At 45.1% G+C, this 19,327-nt stretch overlaps 1 protein-coding gene across 3 annotated transcripts in view; it reads right to left on the reverse strand.

The window, feature by feature from the left end:
* Window positions 1-19,327, reverse strand: part of SORCS2 (sortilin related VPS10 domain containing receptor 2) — an 857,365-nt gene that overhangs the window by 164,634 nt on the left and 673,404 nt on the right. For all 3 annotated transcript variants that reach the window (XM_025195414.1, XM_025195405.1, XM_025195408.1), the window contains exons 6-8: window positions 18,490-18,554; window positions 13,779-13,897; window positions 5,975-6,064 (exon numbers count right to left, since the gene is read on the reverse strand). In XM_025195414.1, the coding sequence (XP_025051199.1) occupies window positions 5,975-6,064; window positions 13,779-13,897; window positions 18,490-18,554 (274 nt within the window). The remainder of the gene's footprint in view (window positions 1-5,974; window positions 6,065-13,778; window positions 13,898-18,489; window positions 18,555-19,327) is intronic.

Here is a 19,327-nt window from a genome sequence, read left to right on the forward strand (position 1 = left end):
GCAGCGCACACCCCCAGGGGAGGCATTTGGGCATGTACCCCCTGCAGGACAGAGGCAGGCTGCCAGCTGTGGGCTTGGGGCTCTGTGCCCTGATGCCTTTCCCTGGGAGCTCAGCCATGCCACCCCAGTGCGTCTCCTGCTGCTGGGTAGGTAGGGGATATGCTGTGTGGCCAGCACACCCCACATCCCCTGTACACCCAGCGGGCAGCAGTGGTGTTGCACGGCCAAACTCCTGGGGCAAGGCAGCAGGGTGCAGAACTCTAGCCCACACAGCAGCCCACATCTGCCCCGCAGGTGGCACGCCCCCATGCCTGCCCGGGGGGTGTGCACTGCTGTGGGGGGCTGTGCCCCTCCCCCGCACCTCTGGACAACCCGCCCCAGCCTCAGGGCCCCATTCATCCCAGCCTCTGCTCCTGCTCCACTCCCTCCCTCACTGTGGGGGCCTCGATCTACCCCCCTCCATGCCTCTTCCCTCTCCCCCCACCCTCTTCCCTCCACTTACCAGCTGGGTGCTGTCTCTGTATCTGTGTCTGTCTGCTCCTCACTCCCAAGCCACAGCCTGCCCAGCCCTGCTGCTGCTTCTCACTCCTGACCCACAGTACCCCACATCCTGCCAAGGTGTGTGAGCTCCAAACTCCACACACACATCCACAGCCCCTAACGCTGTCACAGATACCACCCCACATACACTTCAAAAATAGCATCTCATGATTTACATGCCAATCTCTTGATTTTTTAAGAGTTCGTCTCATGATTTTTGGCATGGTGGGGTTGGCAATACTGGGTTAGTACTTGGAAACACAAATACGATGCTACAGCAGCATTCCTTAATGCACAGCAACACATGTACAGATACTGATGGAGTTGGCTGGGGCATGAGGGTGCTTCAGTGCATGGCTGCCTGCCGGCTAGCCCCACACTGAAGCACCCTTGTGCTCCAACCAGCCCCTACGCAGGTTGGAGCAGCGCTGGGCTACCAGGCTAAGCTTCCCTGGGCCTCCTACCAGCCAGGGCTGCTTTGACCCAGCTCAACATGTTACAGTCCCAGGTACATGTGTAAGTGGAGTGCCCAGGAACAATAAACTCCAGCGCAGTATGTGCCAGAGTTCATTGCATCACATTCATTTCACATGTAGATGTACCCACTGTGAAGTAAAATATTTGTTGCTCCCTTTGCCACCCTCTCAATGCTCTCAACATATTTTAAAGCATGGACCAGGACTGGTCTCAATATTCTAGGAGATTCCTCTTATCCAGCAGTGATCTCTGCTAATCCACATTTGAAGAACTCTAATTTGTGGATGATTTCCCATTGACGAGTACTTCTGAGATCTGTCAGGTAACCAGTTCTTAATCCATGTAATGCTTTTTTATTGATATTAGGTTATGTTATGTTGGGTATTTTTCATAAGAATGTCATATAACACTAAGATGAATGCCATACAAACTCCAAAATAGATTATATCTACCTTTAACAAGCAAACCTGTAATCCCTGCAAAAAAATAAAATCAGGTTTGTTCGACAAACTACTACCAGCCTTGCCCATTTTCCAGGGGCCTAAGCCAAGCTGTAGAAGTGTGACTAAGCCCCAAAGCCTGTTTCTGAGTGACCACAGCATGAACTTTTGCAGATGTGGCAGCTAGCTTGCTCAGCAAAGTACAGGAAGCTATCCACATGTCTAACTAAACACAACTAAACAAAGCACAAGGCCTGAAGGTAGACATTAATAAGAGACGGCCATACATTAAATAATCCAAATATTGTATATCATAGCTTTATCTTAAAATATTAGTAGTAGTGATTGATGTAACCAAATGTATTAGATATATTTTTTGTTAAGATGCTTAGATAATTTGTAAAAACAAAAGCAGCCTTGTCAGAGAAGACCATCAACTAAGGTAAAGAAGAAACAAGCCAGTGTTGAACAGCATTTCAAAATGGGGAAGGAAAGGAAATAAGGAACCTCCCCTTTTAGTTTCCCCAAGGATATAAATTCCAACTAATTGCATCTGCAAAGTCCATAAGAGATCTGGTTCAGTGCAAGTCCAAAAGTTTCAGTGAAACCAAGAAATTTAAATAAAATGAATCAGAAATCATTTATTAGAATTAGAACCAGCCATATATAAATATTGGGCATGGGCTGGAGGGAAATTTGGAGAACTCAAATTTCATAGATTTCATAGACATTAGGGCTGGAAGGGACCTCGGAAGATCATCGAGTCCAGCTCCCTGCCCAAAGGGCAGGAAGTCAGCTGGGGTCATAGGATCCCAGCAAGATAAGCATCCAGTTTGCTCTTGAAGGTGTTCAATGTAGGCGCTTGACTGTTCCAGACCTTGGGGGCTCGGACAGTAAAGAAGTTCTTCCTTATGTCCAGCCTGAAACGGTCTTGTAGTAGTTTGTGACCATTCGACCTCGTCATCCCTTGGGGCGCTCTGGTGAACAAACGTTCCCCCAGATGCTGGTGGTCACCCCTGATAAACTTGTAGGTGGCCATCAGATCACCCCTGAGCCTGCGCTTTTTCAGGCTAAAGAGCCCCAGGGCTCTCAGCCTGTCATCGTAGGGTCTGCTTCCCTGACCTCTGATCATGCGCGTGGCTCTTCTCTGGACTCTCTCAAGCTTCTCCACATCCTTTTTAAATTGTGGAGCCCAAAACTGGACACAGTACTCCAGCTGCGGCCTCACCAAGGCCGAGTACAGGGGGAGAATGACGTCCCGGGATTTGCTTGAGAAGCATCTATGGATGCAAGCCAGAGTTTTGGTCGCTTTACTAGCCGCCGCATCGCATTGCAGGCTCATGTTCATCTTGTGGTCAATGATGACCCCCAAGTCTCTTTCTTCCATAGTGCTAGCCAACATAGCACTGCCGAGCCTATAAGGATGCTGCGGGTTTTTTTCCCCAAGGTGGAGCACCTTGCATTTATTGGCGTTGAACACCATCAGATTCTCGTCCGCCCACTTGCTGAGCCTGTCCAGGTCAGCCTGGATAACCTGCCTGTCTTCTGGTGTGGATGCTTTGCCCCAGAGGTTGGTGTCATCGGCGAACTTGGCCAGTTCTGATCGCTTCTGACTCCAGTGTCCACATCATTAATGAAGATGTTGAACAGTATGGGTCCAAGGACAGAGCCTTGGGGGACCCCACTGGTCACAGGACACCACGATGAGTGACTTCCATCGATTACTACCCTCTGGGTCCGACCCCGGAGCCAATTTTCCAGCCAGTGGATCGTGGAGGGCCCAAGGCGACAATTGGCCAGTTTCTCCAAGAGGCGATCATGGGACACCAGATCGAAGGCTTTTTTGAAGTCAAGATATATGACATCAATCTCTTCTCCCTTGTCCAGGTGATAGGTCACCTGGTTGTAGAAGGAAATGAGATTGGTCAAGCAAGACCTACCCGCAACAAACCCGTGCTGGCTGTCCCTTAAGATGTTGGTGTTGGCCAGTCCATTAAGGATGGCCTCTTTAATAAACTTTTCTAAGATCTTCCCCGGGATAGAAGTCAGGCTGATGGGCCTATAGTTAGCCGGATCCACTTTCCTCCCTTTCTTGAAGATAGGCACCACATTGGCCTTCTTCCAGTCTTTGGGCACTACACCAGAGCGCCAAGAGTTTTCAAAGATCCGTGCTAGAGGCTGGGCTATGATGCTCGCCAGCTCCTTGAGTACCCTGGGGTGTAGATTGTCAGGGCTGGCTGACTTGAAGGTATCCAGCTTCTCAAGATGTTCCTTCACGAATTCAGCATTAATGGAGGGCAGGGAATCTCCCTCACCCGGACTTCCCTGTCCCGTAGCGGGCATGGGCGTCCCATGGGACTGATGAAAGACGTACGCAAAGTATCTATTTAATAGGTTGGCTTTTTCCTGGGCGTCAGTTGTCAGTTGCCCCATCTGGTTTTTACATTTTAAAGTACAAGCAAATAAAAGGTTGAGCTGTAGCCCTGTTTTGCCTCTTTTATCTGTAGCCTACCCACAAGGTTAGCTGGAATCTGGATAACAGTACTAAGGAGGATAAAGCTTACACATCCATTTTATTATAAGCAAAAGTCATGAATTAAAGAAGTCAGTATCCTGAAAGCTTTAAATATTTGTCTGCTGATGTAATATTAATAATATTTTGTATGCTAATAACAATAGCTTGTCCTTATCTAGGGTCACTTATAACAAAGACTCTAGGTAAACATCAGAACAGAGCACCCAGCCATGCAGGTAAACATTTTACACAAGAGCAATCTAAGACAGGCTGTAGGACTGGTCATGTGCACAAAACAGCAGGTGACTATACATGATGATGAAGGCCTAAAATAATGGCAGAGATTCTTGTACTGGCTCCCTACAGGCAAAAAGAAGACTCCTCACTGCATCACCTTATTGATAAATCAAGGGTTTGCCATTATTAAATATTACATTAATAAAATCAGAATGACTAAAAATTAAAAATAAACATAAGCCCAAGCAAAGCTAAATAAAACCAATCGACTAAGAGTTCTGATGAGATGAGGCATTTAGAGGAATGGACAGAAATATGTATAATTTATTTCAGAAATAGCATTTCTGTCAAATTATATCCTCCCATTTTGTTTATATGAAGTACACATTAAACTGTCTGTAAAATGATACAAAATCCTTTGATTCTGGCATGTTTAGAACTTTATGTTCTCTTATTGTTTTCCTAATTACAGATTACCCAAGAGACCATAAAAACTGCTTCAAAGCCATTTCGAATAATCCAGTAAAAGTCATATTGATTTGCATATGACTAGCTATGCATTTTTAAACTACTAACATGCATGGTAGTAGAATGCAGCTCCACATTCTTGTTCAGATAATATCTGATGGTTTGATTTGAGGGTTTTGTTGTTATGCTACATATTTACCATAAAAAGACCACAGGACATCAGAAAACGTAAAAAAAAAAAAAAAAAAAAATCAAAGTTGGGAAAAGAAGTCCTTTAAAGATATTCTTTGCATTTAAAAAAGACATATGAGGAAACAGAGTACAGTTCACCACCTACAAACAGGAAGGTAGTGATCTAAACCTACAACAGTCACAAAAAAAAATTGTTAGTTTCTCCTGTAATGAACTAACCCATTTTTCTTAAGAATTACAGAAGCTTCCCAGCTATCCATAAAGTTATGGAACATGCTGTGTGTACCACAAAACCTCAGTCGCATCAATTAGACTGCATGCAAATATATGCCTCTACTTTACTGCTAGAGTACTATGCTAATATAGCAGCCCTGAAAAGCATGCCACGCTGCAGGAATTTCTCAGCTAGCTCTGCCACCCACATCACCCTGATAGGTAACTAAGAGCCCTCAGGTTTTTTCAGTGATAGAGAGTAGGCTGGTACAATTCCCTTATACTTCCATTCATGCTTGTGGAAGATATTCACCATATGAAATTTAAACTGTAACTGATTCTTGAAAAAACATTCACTCAGTATCACTGCATTGTCATTGGCCCTGGAGGGTTGCTTCTTGGGAACAAAGCTGGAGAGCTATTGCAATAACCTTTGCTCTCTGTGCCTGTGGGCACATCTACACAAGATGCTAATTGCACGGTAGCCTAATTCTACTGTGAGGTAGCATGCAGGGCAAAAACTATGATAGTATTAGGTTACTGCTCAGCAAGCATCTCTAAAAATCCATGTGCTGGCACTATTGTGCAGTAGTGCTAGTTAGTGTGCATTGATTCAGTGCTTGGTTATACAAGTACTAAACTTAATGAGCAGTAACTACCGCGCATTAATGAATGTGTAGACATGCCCAGTAAGTTGCAATAAGAGCTGCTATATGCACAAAAAATATATAATGCAAGCAATATTTAGTAAAATAATCTGATGCCTTATAGAAACAAATTCTCATGTCAAAATACTGAGGATTAAAAAGCACAGAACCCACCTGCACTAGGTCAAAAATGGAATAAAGGAAAAAAATTTCCAAGGAAAAAACAATATAATGTCCACACTCACCTTTGGCAATGCATATTTTGGCAGTTTCATCTGTACAAAGCTATTACGACGGTAAGATACATAATATTTTGTCCGATTGGCTGATGTTGTCTGTGAAAACAAAAATGGTAAATCCACAATTAGTTGGCTATTAAGTCTGAGAGTCTGTAAGGACAGAAATATATATATAATTCAAACATACATACAATATTACTTACTGAATTGTATTCATATCTATAATGCCATAACAACATAGCAATTATGCACCCCATATTACTGATTAAAGACTAGATGGAGAATTTACCCTAAGAGCAAAGACTGGACCCTGAAGTCACAATTTTCTTCTTCGTTCTCCTCTTCTCCTAGAAGAAGTAATCCACTTCTGCCTCTCTCTGGCTCATCCCTGCTGGCTGGTGTATTGACATTACATCCTTTCCTCTACCTCAGTCCTCCTGCACAGGAGTGTGTGACAGCTTCATGATGCTGCTCTGCCTTCCACAATGTGGCTGTGTCTACATGAAATGCTGACTGCACAGTTGTTGCCGCACAGTCATTTAGTACTTTTTTTTTATACAAGTATAAACAAGTACTAAATGACTGCGCAGTAACCAGAGTTACTGCACAGTAGCACTGCTGAGCAGCTTTTTCATGACGCTGACTGCACAGTAGCCCAAAACTACTGCACAGTAGTGTCACATCACTCTTTCTGCCATGTGACGCTAGTGCACTGTAGTCATGGGCTACTGCACAGTCAGCATCTTGTACAGACACAGCCTGTTTCTCACAATGGGAATAGCCAATGGTTCTGTCCTCTCAGTTCCCTGCATGGGTTTATAGGGCAAGAAACAGTCTCATCTTACAGAGGAAGAGAAAAATATAAACTAGTGAAAACCAGCATCCCACAGAACTGTACATGCTATTTTAAGTGCACTATTGAATAGGAATGTAAGAAGCTAACTAAGTCAAAGTGAGTCTCTGAACAGCAGAGACTTCCTGTGCTTGAAGAGGGGCGATTGCACCTGAAAGCTTGCAAAGAATCTTTTTCCAACTACTCAGTTGGTTTAATAAAAGATATCACATCTACCCAAAGAACCTTGCCTGCCTAAGGTCACATAAAGCATTCTGAGCCGCTATAACTGGCATTTTATACCTGAGAAAGGGTACTGCGGTACCTGAAACTTTGCCCATGTCCCTTCCAAGTACATAGTTGGTCCAATAACAGAGATCACTATAATAAAACATTTTCTGGTGTAAGGCATGGACATGTGCCATGTTGGGTGACAATGCAATGTTGAAGCTATTTGGGAAGTGAACATCCACTAAAGAGTTAGTTAACTATACCTTATAGGTCCAATTCTATTTTCATTCCCATTGGTTTCAGTAGGCCTTTTACTTGTGTTATACAGGGTGGAATTAGGCCTTATGTCAGCAATTCCACAGCAGTGAGATTTCTGCCCACTGGGAAAAATCAACCATGGGCAGCTAGTGAATGAAAAATTAGTGTAGAGATTTACTGTTTCCCTGCCCTGTGCTATACCAAACACAATGGTAAGTGAAAGCCTTTCCAAGCAAACACTAGCATAATAATACAAAATAGTTACCTATAACTGCTGAGTTAAGAAAAGACTAACACACTGAGGAGACAGAGTGTACTTTCAGAACTTCAAATTATTATAGGTTTAGGGACATATTTTTTTGTTGGTGTAAACTGGCACAGCTCCACTGAAGCCTCCAGAGCTCCCATACTCTGCAATATCAGAGAGATCAATGTTTAATAATATTTCACATTTTCCAAAACACTTTCCTGGAATGCTAGCTGATACCCTGGCTTCCCCCCAAGATAACAGCCACAAAAAGTAGCTACTTTATACAATAAAAGCAAAAGACTTATCTAAAAAATTAACTTGAAATACACAAATCTGTTTACTGTTTTATCACCATGCCACACAAGTCAATTTGTGAAGCAGGAGTCCCAAAAGCATAAAATTCCTGCTTTCAATTAAAAAATATGCCTAATCTACATCCTCTTGTCTTGCTGCTTTTCTCCAGCTCCACAAAAGATGAGCTATTCATCCAGAGAAGACTGGGACCCTTTATTAAGCACAATCCCCTTTACTGAAAAATGTTTAAATCCTTTTTCTCTCTCTCAAATGTTACCTCCTCCTTTTGTAGAGAAGTGCACACCACAACTGTGGCAGCGACATGATTTTAGTTTTCTTATTTCCTAGAAAAGGTAATGTCTCGTTCAAGCAGCCAAATGAAGCTTGACTAAGATGGAAGATGCTTTATGATGCAGTAGCAGAAGCTTGCATAAAAGGCTAACATTTAGTGAACCCTTTTACCACCCAGTCATCTCTAACTCAGCTGTCTCAAATAAGCCACCATAGAGCAAAAGAAGAGGCAAAGACTGGAAATACTGTCAAGTGAGGGTTAAAAGAAAGACCACCATCAAGTCAGTGTCATTTATGAAGGGAAGTCTTAACATACATCAGCCCCATTAGATAAGTTATATGTAAAATGATAAATAAATGAAAAAGCACATGTTTAGGAGCATAGTGTGGCAGGATTTACATACGCAAAATGACTATTAAAATCTACTGGCATTTGCCAGAGTGAAAATTGATTTAGAAGCCCAGAATTTGGCTAAAGGGCATCACATACTCAAAGTGCTGTGTGTTTCAAAAATAAACTAATTGAAAAGACAACTTGCACTGAAACATGCAAATTTGACCTTTGCTTGGTAAAAATAGTGCTGATGCATGACGGCAGATCTACCTGCTTGAATATTTTACACGTATCAAAGAATGTAACACTGGAGTCCTTTCTATGCCTTTTTCATGCCAATTTCCTTCTTTGTAGCAAAACAAATGTGATGTCTTTAGAAATCTGATTTTTAAATTGATGGATTAAAGCAAACCTCCCCCATTTTTATTTTTTATTTATTTGTAAATGTCAGTCTTATCTGTCACATCCAACAGTAATAAATAAATAAAAGTGAAACTGGGCTCTTTTATCTTGTGATAAGTATCATAGAGAAGCCAAAAGCTGGGGAAACCTCTGAAAATATCTATTCCAAGCAATGAAAGAGGATTCAAAGGCTTCCTCATTTAGAAGAGTATGCTCCTTGCACAGTGTTGGGGAAATAACAGTTTTATATACTGTACTTTATATACTGTACTGTGATGTTATCAGAATATACTGGCAGTTGACAAATAGAGGTCTGGGAGGCTTCCATTTGATTTTATCTTATAATATGGGTGCCTGAAAGAAGCTGGACATGATCAGCCAGAGGTATCAGTTTTAGTGACTTTTTGTATCACTCCACTATAGCATTCGCTTAGAAAAAAAATGCCTTGTGCTCTAAAGCCTTCCCTTTTCCATGTCCTCAGTGTCTGACTCGCCCATATCAGACAGGGGATAGAATCATAGAAAGTCAGAGTTGGAAGGGAGCTCAGGAGGTCATCTAGTCCAACCCCCTGCTCAAAGCGGGACAAACTAGATCATCCCAGCCAAGGCTTTGTCTAGTTGGGTTTAGAAAACCCCCAAGGATGGATCTTCTACAACCTCTCCGGGTAACCGGTTCCAGTGTTTACTACCATCCTAGTGAGAAAATTCTTCCTAATATCTAACCTAAACTTCCCTTGCTGCAACTTGAGACCATTGCTCCTTTTTCTGTCATCTGCCACCACTGAAAACAGTCCTAGCTCCATCCTCTTTTGAACCCCGCTTCAGGTACTTGAAGACTCCTATTATATCCTCTCTCAGTCTCTGCTCTAAACTAAAGAAGCCCAGTTCCCTCATAAGTCATGTCCCCCAGCCCCCTCACGATTTTTGTCACCCTCCACTGGACTGTCTCCAGTTTGTCCACATCCTTTCTGTAGTGGGAAGCCCAAAACTGAAAACAGTACTCCAGATGTGGCCTCACTAACGCTGAATAGGGGGGAATAATCACTTGCCTTGACCTTCTGGCAACACACCTACCAATGCATCCCAGTATGCCATTAGCCTTCTTAGCAACAAGGGCACACTGCTGACTCATATTCAGCTTATTGTACAGTGTAACCCCCAGGTCTTTTTCTGCAGAGCTGCTGCCCAGCCAGTCAGTCCCCAGCCTGCACGGGTGCATGGGATTGTTCCACCCTCTCTGCACGACTTTGCACTTGTCCTTGTTGAGCCTCATGAGATTCATTGTGGGATAAGGGAGGATAGAGTGCCAGAATATGAGATGAGAGATGTAAGAGACCTCAGAGAGATGAAGAAGGGAGATTAATTCCAACATCTTCCATGCTGCTGCAGCAGCACACCCTACAAGTGGCTGGCAACTTTCATGCATTAGTAGGTGCATCATGAACCGGTCCAGGGAGGTGATGCTTCCCCTCTATGTGGCACTGGTCAGGCCACAGCTGGAGTACCATATCCAATTTTGGGCAACGCAGTTCAAGAGGGATGTGGACAACCGTGAGAGGGTTTAGAGGAGGGCCATTCATATGGTTAGAGGCCTGCAGGGCCCTATGAGGAAAGACTGAGGGATCTGGACCTTTTCAGCCTCCACAAGAGAAGGCTGAGGGGGGATATTGTGGCAGTTTACAAACTCACTGGGGGAGGGCGAGGGTGCAGCAGGGAATAGGAGATGCTGTGTTAACCAGGGCACCCCTTAGAATAACCAGGAACAATGGCCACAAGCTGATAGAGAGTAGTTTTAGGTTGGACATAAGAAAGAACTTCACAGTTAGGGTTGCCAGAATCTGAAATGGGCTTCCAATGGAGGTGGTGTTCTCCCCTACCTTGAGGATCTTCAAGAAGAGACTGAACAAGCACATGGTTTGGGTCACATGACCCCAGCACTTTTTCCTGCCATGGGCAGGGGGTTGGACTTGATGATCCATTGAGGACCCTTCTGACTCTAGCATCTATGAATCTATGAACTTGTCTTTACATGCTTCCACTTCAGCACTTTGATCCAGGGTGAACTGCAGCACTGATCCTCTTTCCAATAGGGAACCATGAGGCAGGAAGGAAGGGAAGGGAATGAGAAGACAATGGGAATCAAGAACTGTACACAAGCATTCAAATAAACCAGTGGAAATTCAGTAGCTTAGTTTGAGCAGTTAAAAATCCTACCATTTATACTATGGAAAAGCATTCAAAGGGCCATCTGCTTTCTATGCAGACAGACTGCATTGCAGAGGGCACCCAGGGGGACCCCAGAGCAAGCATCCCAGCTTGTCTGCAGGCTCCCTAAAGACAGGTGACAGCAGCCAAGGGCACAGGTCAGAGCAGATTGGCTGGCAGCCCCAGGGAACCAAGTCCCTCCTCAATCCTCCCCCAGCTATCTCAGTTTGGTCCAGAAATTGGCAGACACGAGCTGGGGAGCATCAGTATTATGGGCATCAGCACTGGCCCTTGCATACTCCGTAGCCATGTACTGTGCACCGGTATCACCCAGAAGCAGTCACACTTGACTTGTTGACATCCAACTGAATTCTGCAAAACGGAGCCCTCAAGTCAGCTCAAACACCTTGGCTGCCCATGCTGTCACACATCACTCCTCCACCCATTCATTGTGAGGCAGCAACTCTACAGGAAGTCCAGTGAATTAAGGAAAACAAGTGTCTCCCCATCCACCAGGACCTCAACAACGCTCCTCACTGGGCGTATCTACATGTACTTTTACGCATGCCTAAACTTAATGTGCATTTGCCTAATGCACATTAAGGCAACTTACATGTGTCTACACATGCACATGCTAATGCACATTAACACGGCATGCAGACTGACTTGGGACTGAAGTAAGTCCCAAGTCAGTCAACATGCACAGAGTTAATGTGCTTCAGCATGTCTACACGCTTTAGCTATTTGCATCTAAATTTGATATCTGATGCCCCATTACTCATTGTGTAGTCATTTTGAATCTACTCTGCGAAAGGGAAAAGTGAAAAGGCTTGCCAACCTCTCCTGTAGAGTATATGCACTTCTCTTCTACTAGCACCATTAAAGGTCACATTCACAGTGCAATGAAAGTAAACAGTTAAGAGCTGAACTCTATTGGTAGTAGACTTCTCTTGCCATTCAAGTGTTATGAGCAAGTTTCTAAATCATTTTTATGTTATGGGTCTCTGCAACAGTAGTGTAACTGAGAGGAAGTGGCTGGGGCAGCAGCCCCAGGTGCCACCTTTGTTGGGGGACACAAAAGCAGCCATTACCACAGAGGTGGCTGATCGTACTGCCTCAGTCAGCATGGCAGGAGCAGTTCTGTCCCAGACATGAAGCTGTGTTGCTATACCTCTGCTTCCCGAGCCTGGTATCAGAACAAGACAATACTACTGCCTACAACTACGTAGAATGTCTTAACAGAACATAGATACTTGAAAATAAATCTGTCTGTTTTGCTGATCACAGTAGTTTGGAGGTTCACAAGGTGAGAAGCATTTCTCACCATCTACAAACTGTGAAATGGATTTTAAGATGTGCTTGTTGGGAGACAAAAGTAATATCACCTTTGAGCAAAATGGCCCCTGCCAGTGCTAGGCATGGGATGCAAAATGCCCATTATAATTCAAAATTTCATTTCCAAATCTATTTTGCACCTTGTTTGTAGTGCTAAATGTTTCATGCCACATGAACCTCCAGACTGCTATGCTCTGTGTTAATTTGCAAATCCCTTGGAAAGGAACTAGTCATAAAAGCTGTGAAAAAGCTAATCTAATGCACGTCAAAGCAGTGGAGTAGAGAGGTCCACTGTCACCATTTTAGAAAACACAAAATTGCTTACCTTAAAGAGACAAAACGCAAACCTTGCAATAAACACCCAACATATAAGTAAGGACCAAACTGTGGCTTTTCACTGCATGTCTAAATAGGGAACAGGGTATAAAAACTGTCCTATAAAGATCTTTGAGTTGGAATAGGCAACCTAGGTGCTGCTCTAACTTGCTGAAGTGGTTCCAGACAGACACAGCAGTCACTCTACTGGCTGAGGACTGGCTGTGGTGCTGCTCGCTTCAGTATCACTGTCAATATCCATCTGTGCCAGAAACAGGTTGAAGAGTTGGCCACACTGACTTTTGAAGAGTTGGCCACACAGACTTTTAGATATCCAAAAAATTCCTTGGGTAGCTTTCTGGACAATTTGTGCTAAGGATGTAGTGAAAGAAAGACAAAATAGAGTCTAAGGAACTGACCCCAAGGCTAAATTCTGACTAACTTACCAGACTGTTAATGGAATAAAATTTGGCCCATAGAACATCTTTACACATACTCCAGGGCTTGGTGGGGGGGGGAGCTTTAATTAAAGTGGCTCTTGGGAGTGCTTTAAGTAAAGCACCTTGAGCATCTCATGTATTCAGCATCCCACACTTCAAAATGGCAGAGGGGGCCCTATAACTACAGTTTGTTCAATGAGCTTTAGTTAAAGCACCCTCAGCACCATTTGGAAGCATGGGGATGCTAAATACATGCGACTCTAAGGCTGCTGGAGCATGCTAATTAGTACACTCAGGCAGACTTGATTAATCAAGTCTGATGCAATGCGTTCTAATTAGAACGCGCATGTATAGGTGCCCGTACTGTCCAAATTAATACTTGAGAAATGAAACGGTATGTAATTACATCAGAATCTAAGGAGATACAAGAACATGGTTTGTTGAAGCTCCAGCACACTGTTTTGGATAGGATTGCTGTGGAATGCCAGGAATTATATCAAGATTCATAAGCTATGTTTACAATGCAATTCTTTGGGGCCTCATTCCACTGTTTTGTTGTAGGATTTAAAACATCACAATTTCTGAGTTGAAGTTGGAATTGCCTCTTCAGTAGGGGACATTACCTGAAGGAATATGTAGTCATCCTGCACAGTCAGGGAATCCCGGTCAATGCTGCCAGTAAACAGGACTGTCATTGTTTTATCAGAACAATTCTGAATTTGACAGGTGATATAACAATAACCTGAAGATGGAGAGAGAGACATATTTATAGGCTTTTCAAAATAAAAGAAGCAAACATTTTCCATAAGAACAGGATTTCAAAAAGTATCACCCTTATATTCAGTTGAGAATAATTAAACTTAACCCTCCTATAAAATGTTAATCTCTTAATCCTCACTCCATTCCTGAGAAGTAGGCAGGTATTCTTCTCATCTCAGAGGCAGGGAAACTGAGGCCCAAAGAACTTAACAACTAATTGTTCACTGGTCACTGTAGAGGCATACGCAAGCAAAGGCCAGGAAAAGAGCTTGTCTCCTTGCTTGACCTGCACATGAGGCCAAATTTATTATCAGCAGTGGAAATCTAAAATACTATTAATGATAGTAAAGGAGTTCCTCTAGTGTAAGACTGAGTAAATTAGAAGAATAAGGCCTGCGTAATGGATGAAATATCTCTGCTCTAGAATCATGAAGGTCGCTTTCAAAGTTCTGATGAGATTGCATAATTCTATATTAAATGCTGTAGAATTCTTCTAATTCCATAGGCTGTATGATTCTTATAATTCCTTATTAAATGCTGTAGGATAGAACTTGCCCAGCTACTTCTATCCCTGGGGCTCCACACCGTGCGCTTGCAGGTGCACACTCACAGAGGGCAAGCCCTGCGCTGGACTCCACTGGGAAGCAGGGGGCAGGACTCTCTCCAATCCCAGCACAGTGCTGGGACCTGCATGGCAGGGAACAGGGGAAGCAGCTGGCTCCAATGCAGGGCTTCCCCGCCTGCAAGTGCTGGAGCTGCAGGCTCAGGTAGCAGAGCTGTGGGGATAAGACAGGCTCCGCTCCCTCCCCACCCGCAGCACTGGCTGGAGCCACACCTGTGCCAGGCACGAGCACCCTGATCTCCCTGCCTACTGCTGCTGCCAGGCAGTGGGACAGGGGCTGCATGCCATGTGGGGAGTGTGAGGGTCCCTACACCCCCCACCCTCCCTCACATCCCCCACAGCCACACCCTGCCCAGCTGAGCTCTGTACTCCTGCTGCCGCTCTGGGGGGAGGAAGAAGAGGGGGAAGAGTTCCTTCCAGCATGGAACAGAGTCTCCCCCTGCCCTGGTGGCGGGGGGGAGGCGGGCGCGCAGAAGAGTGGGTGGAAGAGTCCCCCGCTGGGGTTGGGCAGCATCCCATAGATACCTCCCTCCCCACCCCGCAGCAATGGGGGAGAAGCAGGAAAGAGTCCACCTCTGGGGCCAGGCAGCCTCACAGAGCCCCCCTTCCACTCCACTGGGGGGGGGGGCAGGAGGAGGCAGAAGAATCCGACAGCACCAAACAGGGCCCCCCTCCTGGCCCCGTGGTGGTGGGGGAGAGGAAGAAGGGGGAAGAGTTCCCCTCCGAGGCTGAGCAGCCCTGCGTCCCGGGAATCCTGGCTGTCAGGGAGCCGCTGGGGTGGGCCTGCTAGGGCATGGCTATGCCCCCACCCCCACAGCTCAGCTTCCCTGTGGAAGGGAGGGCTGCTCTAGCACCCCCAGGCTTTTGGCTTTAGCCACTGCAGGCATGTGCCAAACACCTATCCACTTACAAACCGGTTCACTCTCTGCAGGTTAGATTAACCTGCAAAGACTGAATCAATTCAGACTCAGGCTTCATAGCTCCCCAAGCCCCACCTAGCACCACCACTACTTGCCCTGCACAAGGGTGGGGGCACAGCTGGCATGGCCCCCTTAGGTGAGCGGGCAGGGAGGGTGCTTATTCTGCTGCTCACCCTGCACAGAGAGCAATTGGTGGCAGCCAGAGTCAGTCCCCCGGGGGCTGCTGTGGCAGTGAGGGGGTGCACCAGGTGGATCTCCGCTTGGATCTGTGGGACATGGAGGCAGGAATTAAACCCCCTGCTTGACCAGTTCACTTCAGGCCACCGCAGTTTCCCTGCGGCCGAGGGCTGCTCTAGTGCCCTCCGGCTCCTGGCCTGAGCCACTGCTGGCATGTGCCACTGCTGGCATGTGCCCACATTTCCTCCTCAGTCCAGAAGGAATGTCTGTTCACTTGCAAATTGGTTCAATCTAGGCAGGTTAGATTAACCTGCAAAGCTCTGATCACTTCAGTCTCGGGCTTTTTGAATGTCTGTCCCTAGCTTTGGGGTTTTCAAATTCAAAATCCACATGTGAATTTTGAAAATGGCTATTATCATTATCATGTCTGCATGCATGTATAGAGAGAAGGTTAGCCAAGCTAGTATGAAGTCAAGCAGAAGGTAGGGCAAGGTAATACCCTAGAAATTAATTGGGTTAGAGAGGCATGAACCTTCATGAGCTACCTACTTCATCAGAGGCTATGGCATCATGAGCATGAAAAGCTCATGCGCCTCTGAGCTTTTTAGTCTCTAAGGTGCCACCCTGCTCTACCTTCTTCCTGAATGCATACAGAGGTATTAACTGAACTGCCCAGCATAGCTCGTGTCTAATTTAAACCAAGCAAAACAAAGGGGCAAATGATGCCTTTTTTTTAAAACTGTGGAGACCCCTAGAAGTAACTGGAATTATTCTCCAGAAGGAAAAAAGAGGCTTTGCCAGGGTCCTTTTCAGGTTTATGCCAGATCTTCATAGATCCAGTATCTTGAGAAGTAGTAATGTCACCACACCAAAGAGTTGTAAGATACAGTAGGTTTGGGGGAACAAATTAATTTTCTGCTATATGGATTCACTAGTCATCATTCTTGGCTGCCTTTCACCTACTCAGCCACCTGCAGGTGGCTGCTCATTGTGCCAGGCAGATAGAGTGGGGGTGGAAGGTGACTAGGAGAGAGAGCTGGAGCCCCATGCACTGAAACAGGAGCCACCTGGCTGCAGCTTCCCCTGCCCTGAGCAGCGTAGCAAGGGTAGGGTTACCACACATCTGGGTTTTCCAGACATGTCTTCTTTTTTGGACCTCTGTGCTGTGTCTGGGCGGGTTTTTGAAATAAGAGCAAATGTCTCGGTTTTCTGCTCTCCCAGGCTGGCTGCTTGGGGCTGGGAACAGCAGGCAAGGTGATGGTCTGCTGGGAGTCATGTGCTCCCCACGTGGGCTCTGGCAACCAGGTAGAGAGAGAGGGTGCGTGCACAATGGGGAGCTGCTTGGGCAGCAAGGCTGGTGGGGGCAGGGATCTGCAGGTCGGGAGTGAGGGGCACCAGCATGGCAGAGTGGCAGGGCAGGGGGCTGCAGGTTTGGAGTGAGGGGCACCAGCAGGCCTGGGAGGGGCGAAGGAGGCTGCGGATCAGAAGTGAAGGGCACAGGGGATGGGATGAGTGACTGTGGGTTGGGTGTGCAGGGCACTGGCAGCACCAGGGGGCTGCAGGTCAGGAGAGAGGGGCACCAACAAGGGGTAGGGGGCAGGGTACTGCAGTTTGGGAGTGAGGGGCACTGGCAGGGCTGGGGTCAGTGGGTCCGGAGTGAGGGGCAGCAGAATGGGCAGGAGCAGGGCACTGGCTTGTCACTGCCCCCCCACCATCATATTCCCCTTACCACCTCACAGGTGTCCTCTTTTTTGGACCTGGAAATATGGTAACCCTAACTGCAGAGGCAGGGGGAGAAGGAGCTGCTTGAGGCAGGCATAGCTGAGCAGTACCCGGGCAGCTGCAGCCACACTGGGAGCAGTCCTGCTGGGAGGCCGTACACACTGACTGTGGCCGGGGCCAGGGACTTCAGGTGGGAGCACGGTGTGGGCTGCCCTGAGCTGGAGCAGGCAGGGCTCAGGCCCATGTGAAACGCTGTGGGAACAGCTGCGGGCCAGTTCCAATCAATTGTTTGGCACCAGCCCATGGACCAGATCCAATCAGTTGGTGGGATGGACGTGTCCTACAGACCATATTTTGGCCCACTCTTGCTTTAGATGCACATAAGGCTGCCTTTTGAGAGAACTGAGAAATTATACACCTTCCCAGATGGAATAGGTTCACTTTCCTGAGGCAAAAAGCATACTTTTTGGGCCAGGAGGCCACATATGCTTAAGCATCTGGCAAAATAGGCAGACAGGTGCATTTTGGAAATTCATGCTCTACCTCTTTAACAATTATAATTGTACATAGGATGATCATTTAAGGAATGAAATAATCTTTCCGTCTTCTTTCTAAGAAGAGTCGCATAAACATTGTGATTGTGGTATCCACTTGGTATAACATGTTCTGGCTGCTAATCTGTATTTAAAAACCCCAAACAAATTATGCTGAATTTGCAACATAAGCAATTTCTGGGGAAAGATGGTTAGTTCAGTAGAACTGACATATGCAGGGATTCATTCTAACAGACACTCACCCAGCACTACATTGCACTGCCAGCTCTATTTGCAAATCAGGAAAAAATGTTCAATGTTTAAGTGCCAGAACAAATTGCACTATTAATGGACTTTTTCACTGGAGCATATCATCTTGACTTCAATTTGCCTCAGAGTGGAAAACAAGTAAATTTTAAATTATACTACATTTCTATATATAACAGGACAGCTTTGCAGAATACAGATAAATACAGCAAGAATCTGACATGTGGAAAATGCATCTTCCCACCAGTTTTAAGTGTCTATAAAAAGTATTCTTTAAAATAAAAAGAAGCAACAATATATTAGGATACCATTGCCAACGCTGTCATTTGCATACCTCCACTGGGGTCCTGAATTTCCATATGAACCAAATCAGGATCTCCATCAACTCCAGCAACAGCCCTGTAAACATAATATAATCAAGTTATGTTGGACCAACTACAGAATAGTAATTACACAGACAGAAAAACAGAAGGATTTCATACAACATTTTTTCCAGGCTCCTATTTGGCAATTTAAAATAAAACCCACTTATAATTTTTATGGAAATGACATATTTTCTGTTCCTGGCATTATATCCATCTTTGTCTTTTCTTAGTAGGATCCCCATCTTTACAACATTCATACAGAGTATATACTAATTTCAATTGGAGAAAAGAACAGAATATACACGCAACTCCTGACCAAATGGGTTCTTATTGATACAATCCTAATTTAATCCATTTTAATTACACATTTGATACACAAGTGCACACATCTGCCATGCTGAATAAACAGCACATCTTTTTTTAACTAGATTTGGTATTAGGGACCCTGGGGTCAGATTCACTGCCAGCAAATATTTGGGATTATTTCCATATTGTAAATATTGTAAACCTGATGCACATAGCTAATCAATAATTTTTTTTTAGGAATATTCACTGGAAACATAGTTTCAACTTGAACAAATGCATTTAAGGAATGAAGATTAATTTTCAGGAAGAATCTTTGAATAAAATTCAGTCAGAACTCATCACTATGTAGTTTAACTTAGACAAGGTACAATCGTGATCCAGCCTGACTCTCTGAATGCTTCCAGTATCAGATTCACTCAGTCAGAGACGATTTTCTAATCCTCAGGGCTTCCATCTCAATCTAGGATTAGAAAAATGAATCTATGCTCTTCCTGGCTATTA

The sequence above is a fragment of the Alligator sinensis genome, unplaced genomic scaffold (genome assembly GCF_000455745.1).
Source record: "Alligator sinensis unplaced genomic scaffold, ASM45574v1 scaffold421_1, whole genome shotgun sequence".
NCBI classification, from domain to species: domain Eukaryota; kingdom Metazoa; phylum Chordata; order Crocodylia; family Alligatoridae; genus Alligator; species Alligator sinensis.